The sequence below is a fragment of the Alligator sinensis genome, unplaced genomic scaffold (genome assembly GCF_000455745.1).
Source record: "Alligator sinensis unplaced genomic scaffold, ASM45574v1 scaffold35_1, whole genome shotgun sequence".
Taxonomy (NCBI): Eukaryota; Metazoa; Chordata; order Crocodylia; family Alligatoridae; genus Alligator; species Alligator sinensis.
The window spans coordinates 1206128-1216873 of NW_005842340.1; the positions used below are offsets into that span (position 1 = coordinate 1206128).

Sequence of the window (10746 nt, forward strand, 5' to 3'; positions counted from 1 at the left end):
ATTCCTGCTATCAAATGCATCCATCTCCCTGTGATGCCCTCCCTGGCAAATTTCCCCACCCACCTGTCTCCAGCCTTCCTCCCGTACCTCTTGTAGCTTCTGATCTTCACGGGACATGTTCATTAGCATCCTGCTCCCTCGGACCATGGGGATGTCCTGCCAGAGAGATGCATTGGACGAAACAGAGAGGCGCTGCAGATACGAGTCCTGTGGAGAGAGCACTTTCCTCCGTAACCTTGGGGAGTTGGGAGAGCTCAGTTCTATGTCCTCTGCCAAAGAATCAGCTCTCTTCTGGCTCTGAATTGCTTTGTTCAGAGCCACGTCACTGTACTCCTGGTAGAGTAATCTTGCTGTGGAGAGACAGCTGCAAGTCACATACACGCTAAAACAGAGACTTCCCCCCTTCCCTCTAATCTCCCTATGAGGAGAGCGTTCTACTACTGTCTCTTAGTCTAAGAGATGAACATGTCTAGGCCTGTGCTGTTTAAAATGCTCCTGTCACCAGCATAACTCACCACATCTCTGATCACATTGCAGGGTACAGGTTATATTGCCTTCTCTGTTCACTCCCCTCTAATAAGAGGCCCTGGAGCCCCTCTCAATTAAGCTCACTGGGGTTTTCAGCCCCAGCACTTAGGCAGGAGGTACTTACAGGAGTTGATTAGTTTTGAATGTCGGTGCCTGAACTGTTCCCTTGTGTCTATGGGTTTCTTCTCCCTGTTGGGGAAGAGAAGATTTGGTAAGCAAAGGGGGCAGGAGACAGGGAGAAATGCTGCATGGGGTGTGACTTATCCAGATGTCAATAACTTGTCTGGTACAACCACGACTTCTCACTCTGCCAGTCTTGGGGCCTGTATTTCTTACTGTGACTGCCCAGGCCATAATTGCCATGATGAAAATCTGGCAGTCAGGAGACACAAATTCTCCTGCCTCTTGGGGACAGAGGTCCCCACTGCACAAGATGAAGTTGAGGCCTGGGCCGTTGCATAAGAGAGCATTCTACTCTCCCACCTTGTTTTTCGGCCCCTTAAGAATCGCTCCTTGGCGTAAGGCAGGAGTGGCCAAAATCTGGCCCATGGTCCTGATCCAGTCCACCAAGTGATTTTGTATGGCTTGCAGTGGGCTCCTCAGTCCCACCCAAGTCAGGTGTGGAGGGCAGCCCAGGTTGTAGTGCATGCAGTCGGTCCTGCTACCCTGAGGCGTGCAGTGGGAATGGGGTGGCATGGCAGCTCCTTCCAGCTGCCACTGCTGGACCCAGCCCCGCTTCTTGGGCACCCCAGACCACCTGCCCTGAACCCACCGCTGGGGGGCTGGGACCTACATGGGCAGGTCTCACAGCCTGGCAGATGGGATGGGGCTGTGGATGGGAGGGGAGTGGTGTCTGGAATAGGATGGGCAGGTGGGGTTGGGATTGTGGGGCTATGACAGCATGGGGCTGGGACCCAGGGCAGAGCTGCAATCCATTCCCTGAACATCCCTGCAATAGGTGCCGGTTTGGTGGGCAGGGGCAGGCAGGGAGCAGATCATAGCTCTGCCCTGGGTCCCAGCCCCACGCTGTCACCACCCCACAATTCCAGCATTGCTCACATATCCTGCTCCTGAATGCCACTGCCCAGACACCCACAGCTCCAACCCAGCCACCTGGCCAAGCACAGAGCACAACCACTTAGGGAGTTTTGGTGAGCTGTAGTGGCAGAGGCATGGGGTACTGACCCAGCCCACAACAGCTCATCAAAACTCCCTAAGTGGCCCTCAGGCTCAAAAAATAAGGGGACAGTGGCTTGAAGCACAGAGGCCTGTGGAAGACTCACCGGAACAGAACGGTTTCTGAGCTGACTGGCTGGACTCTGTGTGCTTCCTCCTCTGAAAAGACAAGAGAGGTTGCTGCAAGCAAGACAAGCAGAGCAACATGGCACAGAGCCAGCCTTAACAACATGGCCCAGCCCAGGTAATACAGTGGAAGCTGGATCATTCATATCCAGGTGGTTCACAACTTGCTTGATTTGCAGCAGGTGGTCAAATGAAACATGAGTTGCCCAGCTACAGCTTTTACTTCAAAGAGCAAGGCTTCTCCACTCAGCTGGAGCTCATTGGCTCTGAAACTTCCTGGCTTTAATAATCCTTGGCACCTACATACACACAAGGTTCACTAACTAAGCATTATGACAGACACATCTATAGCCCAACAAATGAAGGAAAGCCCTACACTTTTCTGTAGGGACTCTGGGCATCATGGGCTTTGATTGCCTGAGTTGTGGATTGTTTTCCCCACCCTCTCCCCAGGAAGGCCAAATCACTAGCCAGAGACTGGTTTTGGTGGGCAAACAAAAACTGAAGCCCCAGTAGAAATAGTTACTTCTTAGGTTTGATGTTTAGAGATACTGACTTCCCACAGGCTTCCCATGAGGACTAACTATGGGTGTGAGTCCTCAACACTTCTCAAAAATGGTTCATGCAGACTTGCAGGGCTGCAGGTCTAGTGCAGAGATGTCCAACCAGTGGCCTGAGAACCATATACAGCTTGTGAGAGGTTAACCTGCAGCCTGCAGGACTAGTCAGCATGCCTCCAGCACGCAGGGGGTGAACACCCCTGCCATTCACCCCATCATCCCTTTCAGGGTCTTTGGTTGCACCTGTTGACTCAAATCAGCATCAGGGGAAAAGGGGGTTGGGTGGGCAGAACAGCGATGATCACCGTTGGATTCTGGAGCTGTACCAATACAGCAGCTTGTGTAGCTGCACTGATAAGCCACTGCCAGAGGTGGATCATCTGCCTCATGAGAAGCTGTGTGATCTGCAGTGATCCTGGTTTTCTCTGATAAAAAAAATTCCCAATTTCCAGATTAAAAATAGTAACCCAAAACCCACATTTTTCCATGATTAAAATGAAACACCACTATAATACACACACACACACACACTCTCTATATATGTGGCAGGTGTGGGACTGTGTCAGGGGCCTCCTGCTCATGGAGTTCAGGTCTCCAGCCATCACTTCTTCAGGTGGCTGGGCTTGTACACTATATATATAAAAGTGTTTCATTTTAATAATGGAAAAATGTGGATTTGTGGGTTACTTTTTTTAATCCAAAATTTGGGGATTTTTTTTTTTAAATCGGAGGAAACCAGAATCTCTACTGATCTGGATGCAGCCTACAGGGGTGACCTATCTGGAAACTGCACGTAAGCACTCACACATGCACTCTTTCAGACAGTTTCTCCCTCTTTAAAATGGGGAAAATATTTGCCTTTTTTGGTACAGCTGTGCTAGAGACTTCACTAAATACTGAGGAAAGCGGGCACAGAGTAAAGGTGAGTAAGCAGAGAACTCTAAAGAGTGTAGTGCATGGGGCTGGGGAGGAGACTATTGTTGCTCCTTCCATTTCAAAGATAAAAATTGATGAGTTTGCAATATTGGAAGCCATTTTGGTTCAAATGTATGGCCATTTCCCTGAATCCCAATGCTTGCAGAATGTGAAAGAAAAAATACAAAATGAATTGAGGGGGAAAAAGTTTTGTCCAGCAAGCTATGACTTTCACACAGCCAAAACGTCTGGTTCTATAAGATAACGGCAATGGCCACACAACTTCCCGCAGACAAGATAGATACCCTATTGGCTAGTGCAAGGCTGCTCAAGATCTGGACAATCATACTGCGTCACCTGGCAGCAGTAGCTCTACTCCCCTGCTGCCAGATCTCCAGACCCACGAGGAGCTTTAGGCCCTGAACACTGGGTCCGGCACCTGATCCCAATGCACAGAACCAGATTGGGGTAGTACTGAGCCCCAGAGCCCAATCTCAGTGTGGGGGGCTGGGAGAGGATCCAATCCTGGCACAAAGGGTGGAAGTGGGCGGCACTAGTTCCCTAGGACTCAGTACTGATGTGATGGGCAGGAAAGGAGTGGTGCCAGGCCCTAGGGCCCAATCTAGCCTGCAGATGGGCTCTAGGCCACTCCTTTGGCTTGTTGGGCCAGGAGATTGAGCCCCACTGGGCTACTGGGATGTTGGAAGATTTAGACTTGTAACTAAGTCATGAGTTTGTAGTTTCTGCCCAAATCAGGGTTTGAGCTATGACAGATCAATGTTCTGACATGTCTCAAACTGTACTGTTGTGAAACATCCCTTCAGTATGGGACCTGAAGGGGCCCAGATTACACTAAACAGCTCTCAGACTGTCTGTGAAAAGCAACAGCATGCAGGACAGGATATCTGAAATCTCACCAGCTGTATTGCTCTCACTGTTAGGAAGCATGTGCACTACAGGTTTTCCTTGTTTTATGCGGGTTCTGTATGTGCAAATTCGCTCTTATGCGATGACCCTTTTTATACCAAAAATTCGTTATACGTGAGGTAAATTCACTCATGCAATCAGTGTGATGGAAGCCCGCAGTCAGCTGCTTTGCGATAGTGACACCATAAGCAGAGGAAGAAAAAAAAAATTTGGGGGGGGTGGGGGGTGGGGAGGCTGAGCTGGGTAGTGGTGCCAGAGCCAGGCTGGACCACTGGCCCCTGCAGCCTGGCCCAGTCCGGCCCCATCAGCACGGCACCCTGGGAGCCGGGAACCATGAAGCTGCCTGGCAGCAGCACCTGCAGCCACTGCTCAGGGAAGCTGGTGCCCGCGCTTCTGGCACTGCAGCTGTGCTTGTGTGTACTGTCTGCTGTTGGTAACTACCAAAATTGTCTTGTAAAAGTGATAAAATGGGCGTCGGGGTCAGTACAGTTGAGGTCTTGGAACTATCCCTATCTGTCACATTGTAAAGTGGGTTTCCTTTATGCAAATTTAAGTTATTCATTTTCCAGGAACACATGTACAGCGTAAAGTGAGGGAAACCTGTATTTCCTTAACATTGGCCTATTGCTCTGACTGCAGTGAAATGGCATGGCCACCCGGTGGCAGTAAATGATGTGATGAGGATCTCTACATTTCATATAATGATCTCCTGTGAAGCAGGAGTGGGAGGACTGCATATAAAGGAACAGGGCCGGAGCTCTGACTGCGGGCAGGCGTGGGAAGAAGGAAGTGAAGAAGGCGGGGAAGGGAGTGTGGGAGGATATGCTGGACAGAGAACGGGGAGAGATGAATAGGAGCTGGGTGTGCAGTTGGTGTTTGCTGCTCAGACCAGAGAGCAGGGTTGGTGGTAGAAGGGGGAGGGCAGGACTGGGGAGCACTAACAGAGCTGTGGGGAATCCAGGACTGGGCTAGCAGAGAGTGTGACAGGGCAGGACTGGGATGCACTTGCACAGCTGTGTGGGGGTAATACTTATGGTGGGGTCAGCCAAACATTTTTGATAGGTGCTCTCAACCCCTCACAACTGTCATACTGGGATTAGCATTCGGGGGGCATAGGAGGGAGGAGAAGGAAGAGGAAACTCACCATGGTGCAAGCTGTCTGGCAATTCCGAGACCCGCTTCAGGCCCTGCCGGTGCCAATCTTTGCTTTTTGCTCGGAGTTTAACCAGGGTTTTCTGCTCTGGTACCTCTACCCTGATGACTTTTTTTTCTGGACAACTCGATGACTTTTCCAAGGGCATGTGCCTAGTTACTTCCTCTGCCTGCTGGGCCAGCGAGGGGAGCAGCTCTCCCTGACCGACCAGCTTATGTCTGCATGGCCTCATACCCTCTGCTGTCTTCATAATGGCAACAGGGGTGGGAGTGCTCCTGGTATCTTCTCCAATGGTGCTAGCCAGCTGTTGGTCCCACAATGGCTCCTCCATGACCGGTTTTTGTCGGTACAGGATCCTGATGGTTGGTGGAGATGGAGGGCTGAACTGGAGAAAATGGATTGGGTTGGTGAATGCTAGGGCTGGAAGTGGCTGTACCAAATTTCTGGGCAAAGAGTCTGTAGGTGTTCTCTGGGCTCTCGGCAAGGCCCTGGGGGGACAGTCTGGGGGGGATTTTCCATCGTGCATCTCCATAGCTGCACGGCTGTCATCAGAGCAGACCTCTGAGACCTCATTTCCACACACTGGAAAATCTGAGTTCCTAGCCAACAGGCTTGCCTGCAAGTCACTGGTGGTCCCCACATCCTGTGTCTCTGAGTCCCTGAAATCTTGATGGAGCTTCATCATCTCCTCTTTCTTGGTCATGAGGGGCTGCTTCTCCACTCCATCTCTGTTGGAGTCAGAGGCCAAAGCAAGGTTGTCGTTCTCAGGCACAGAGACTACAGTTTGTGTGGGGTGACTGGCACTGGGAGCAGTGCCTGGTAAGTGGTCACAGTCTGGTGTATAGGCTAGAGATGGATTGGACCTGGGTATGGGAAGCAACGGTGGGTCAGTGTCAAGTATAAGGGCGGGGGGGCTGGTATCAGACTCAAGGGCTGAGGACTGGGTAGAGTCAGTCACATGGGATGGAGGCTGGGGAAGTGGGGTAACATCAGGGTCAGGAGCTAGGGGAAGGCTGGTGTCATGCACTGGAGATGGTGGCTGTCCTTGCTGGTCCATGGCAAAGACCACTGTTTCTTCAGAGGGCTGGAAGACAGTGTTTGGGGCCTCGAGGGTCCTGGATATAGCCTCTTCCAAGTCTGGGCTCAAATGAGACTGATCTAGTGAAGGGCTATGTTGTACTGCATGATCCATGTTTGCTCCTGTTTCCTTTCCCTGGAAAACAAAGCTTCTGGAGTGTGACTTTTGGTGCTGCTGGAGGTTTTCTTGATAGGTCAATGGTGCAGGAGCCCCATCTAGTGTTTGGGGTGATTCCAGGGGCACCAAATCTGCAGGGGAAGGGGTGGGTTCTGTGCACTTGCCATCCTTGGTCGGGCTCTGCCCAGAGGGGGGATTTCTGGAAACCACGGAGAAGGAAGGTTGGGTGCCAGGCTCTTCATGAAGGGCTTTGTCAGAGGTAACCAGCCTCTGGGGAGTCTGGGCATCTACTGTGCTGGCAGATGCTGGGGCTCCTTCACCAGGCACCGTGTCCAGTGGACAGGAAGCCTGCTTAGTCATCTCCTGCTCAGTTTGGTCAGCTCTTTTCTCACCATCCTCCTGAGTTAGATCAGTGGATGCTGCTGCCAAGCTGAGATCTGAGGGTGAGGCTGGAGTGAGATCCTGATGTCCGGGAATCTCTGGGCTTTCTGCAACAAGATGGGGATCTGTAGGGCCAGGTGACTCTACCTTTTTAGCATCAGAAAAAAGATGCATGGGCCTGGGAGAGTCCAGATTCTCTGCACCTCTGGAGAATATTGCTTCTCCACTGAAGGGCATATCTCCTCCATCAGCAAAGCTCTGATCTGGCCTGTCTCCATTGCAGTGACAGTCTTTGCTGTTGCTGGTTCTGGTTCTGTCATCCTGAGTGGTTTCTCCATGGTCTTGGCTGCTAATAGAAATGCAGCTAGAAGTGCCAGAGATCCCTAGGCCTTCCAGTTGCTCAGAGATGTGGCAGGTGTGGGAATGTGTCAGGGGACTCTTGCTCATGGGGCTCAGATAGCCAGACATCACCTCTTCAGGTGGCTGGGCTTGTGCACAGGCCTTTGGCAATATACCCTCACCCAGGGGCTGCCCTTGGGAGACAGGTTCCTCAGAAGGAAGGGCTGGTCCTATCCCCTCAGCCAAAGAAATGCTGTCTCCCAAACTGTGGAGATCCACTTTGGGCTGGGAGACTGAATGTGTCCTTGGACTCAATACTTGCAGTGAAGCCTCTATCTCCACTGTTTCCCCCCCTGGCTCCTGGCCCACTTTATTCCATCCCCCATCCTCCTCATTTTCCAACTCCTGTTCTGGTAAGTCCATATCAAGCTGCTGCTCCTCTTTCAGCATTTGCTCCTCCAGCTCTGTCTGCTTCAGTTTAGGCTTCTCTTTCGTCTCCCCCTGCTCTGGCTCTGGCTCCTCATGCTGGGACTCATCCACTTCTTCCATATTTTCTGCAGCAGTCTTTGCTTGGGAGATGCTTTGTCTTGGTGATTCAGTGCTGCTGCCTCCTACTCTACCATGGTCTTCCTCCTCCTTTGGGGGGCAGGGTTCTATAGGACCAGAGGGACTTTGCTTAGAAACCATTTCCACTCCCTGATCTGAGATTGAAGAATTGCTCCCTCTCTCACAGGGGGATAGGGTCATCTCTCCTTCTGTGTTTTCCCCAGTCAACTGTGTCTTTCCCTGGCTGTTCCCCGAGAAAGTGGGAGGTGGGTGATGTGGAGAGGAAGGCTCTTCCCCTCCCTGGAATTCTTGGCCCTTGTCACCATTATCCATACAAGGCTTGGGTGTCATCCTGCCCACTGTCTCTGTCCCAGGAAAAGGGTCCTCACCTATCACATCTTTTGCCCTTGCTAAAGAATCTTTGCTGATCCCACTTACGGCCTCTGTCTGCTTCAGGGGCTTCCTCATAATACCATCATGCAAAGGCTCAGTCTTGTAACAACCCTCTGAAATGGTCTTACACACCAGGAAACGTTTGGTGGCTGGTTCCCTCTGATCACAAACAGTTTCTGCCGCAGAGCTTTCCTCATGCTGTACCTGGGGGACAGCATCAAGAGATGCCCAGGCCTGTGCCTGGTCCTGAGGAAATTTAACATGGGTGTCTAGGGTAGAGCTTGGCACCTCCACAACTGGGTTGGGAGAGGAAGAATACTGGCTGCTTTCAGGGTGAGCTAACTTTCCCTGGTCAGAGTTCAAAGGCTGGACCCATTTCTCCTTCTCCAGTGGAGTCGTCTCTAGTACTGTAGGATCTCCCTCCCGCTCCAGGAGCCCTTCCCAGTGCCTGACATCTCCCTCCTCTGGTTCTGGTACTTCTTCCACAGGGTTGGGGGATTTGTCCCACATCTCTGCTGCTTCCTCAGCAGAAAGGAGGCTCACAGGGTCCTGGGGAATGAGGGCAGAGGCAGAAAGCCCAGTGCACATCGTGACAGTGGTGGCATGTTGTCCCCTTCTGGATAGCAGAGGTTCAGGGCTTTCTTTCCTGGGGCTGCTGGTTCCTGGGGAAGCCAGGCCTCCCTCACTGGTCTCTTCAGACTCCATCAGTGAGACATGCTGTGAACAAGAAACACACATTTGGTATCATCAAGTGGCTTTGTTGGAAATTGAGCTGACTGGCCTCAAAATCTTTAAATGTAGAAATTACTGCAGTTAGGGGCAGGGGGAAAACAAACTTGCACCCCCACATAAAGGAAATAGTTGGGAAAGAGAAGCATTAAGGGTATGGGCCCAAAACAAATTAGATTTGAGCTGTTTGTGATAAACCAACAAAACAAAGCAGTCAGTCCTATCTGGGACTGCAGCAGCAAAGACTCTTGGGCAGAGAGTTGTTGTTCCCTTCTCTTCTGGCCCACCCTGGAGAACCTGGGGGTTGGTTTTGGCCCTCTCAACACCAGAAGCCAACAAACAGGTGGGTGTTCAGAGAACAAAATGACCAATGGTCTTACTTGGCTATTTGTATGCATTACCACCCTGTGGTGGCTGACTTAAAGAACAGGTAAAGTACCCATTACTACCACTGACTAAGAAGCTCTCCTGCAGCTCAGCCAAGAGAGATTCAGGCTTTTGGAACTGAGGGATGAGGGCTCAAATCATGGTGCTGTAAGTATATCTGCAATTTACTTAGAAACTGGCCCTGTCTGTAGAACATCACAGGGATGAATTAATATGAGGAAGGAATGCAAGAGCTTCTCCAAGAGCTAAAAAGGCACACAACCATCCTTCAGACTGTACAAGACTGTGACTGCAAAGAGCAGGAAGGAATTTAGTCATCATGGGCATCTTTACATGTGCTCTGGAGGTGGGAGGGGGGTACTTTAGAGCAGCTCTCGGAGCTGCTCTCATTAATTAGAGCACCCACATTAATTAGAGCACCCTAACTTGTTTATTCAGTGTCCCGCACTTCAAAATGATGACTCTAAACAAGTTTTAGTTAAAGGACCCACATCACCATTTTGAAGTGCAGGGAAGATGAATACACGAGACGTAAAGGCTGCTGGAGCGCACTAATTAGCATGTTCCAGCAGACTCGATTAATCAAGTCTGCTCCGAAGCACTGTCATTACAGCGTGTCAGAGCAGCATCCTCACACATGTACCAGCACCCCGTGAGGCATGCAGATATAAATAGAAAGAAGAGAAACCAAGAAAATCATTACTTAGGCTGGCTTTCAAGGCAAAAATTCAGACCACTATGAAATGGTGTCCATCAGAAAGTTGTCATAGATTTCATAGACATTAGGGCTGGAAGGGACCTCGGAAGATCATCGAGTCCAGCCCCCTGCCCAAGGGCAGGAAGTCAGCTGGGGTCATAGGATCCCAGCAAGATAAGCATCCAGTTTCATCTTGAAGGTGTTCAATGAAGGCGCTTGAAACACCTCCGGTGGCAGGCTGTTCCAGACCTGGGGGCTCGGACAGTAAAGAAATTCTTCCTTATGTCCAGCCTGAAACGATCTTGAAGTAGTTTGTGACCATTCGACCTCGTCATCCCTTGGGGCGCTCTGGTGAACAAACGTTCCCCCAGATACTGGTGGTCACCCCTGATAAACTTGTAGGTGGCCATCAGATCACCCCTGAGCCTGCGCTTTTTCAGGCTAAAGAGCCCCAGGGCTCTCAGCCTGTCATCGTAGGGTCTGCTTCCCTGACCTCTGATCATGCACGTGGCTCTTCTCTGGACTCTCTCAAGCTTCTCCACATCCTTTTTGAATTGTGGAGCCCAAAACTGGACACAGTACTCCAGCTGCGGCCTCACTAAGGCCAAGTACAAGGGGAGAATGACGTCCCGGGATTTGCTTGAGAAGCATCTATGGATGCAAGCCAGCGTTTTGGGCGCTTTACTAGCCGCCG

At 51.1% G+C, this 10746-nt stretch overlaps 1 protein-coding gene across 2 annotated transcripts in view; it reads right to left on the reverse strand.

Annotated features, from left to right (window-relative positions):
- Window positions 1-10746, reverse strand: part of ARHGEF5 (Rho guanine nucleotide exchange factor 5) — a 55957-nt gene that overhangs the window by 19763 nt on the left and 25448 nt on the right. For both annotated transcript variants that reach the window (XM_025210202.1, XM_006028766.3), the window contains exons 3-6: window positions 5377-8956; window positions 1812-1863; window positions 653-717; window positions 88-350 (exon numbers count right to left, since the gene is read on the reverse strand). In XM_025210202.1, coding sequence (XP_025065987.1) covers window positions 88-350; window positions 653-717; window positions 1812-1863; window positions 5377-8944 — 3948 coding nt within the window. In that variant the 5' untranslated portion in view covers window positions 8945-8956. The remainder of the gene's footprint in view (window positions 1-87; window positions 351-652; window positions 718-1811; window positions 1864-5376; window positions 8957-10746) is intronic.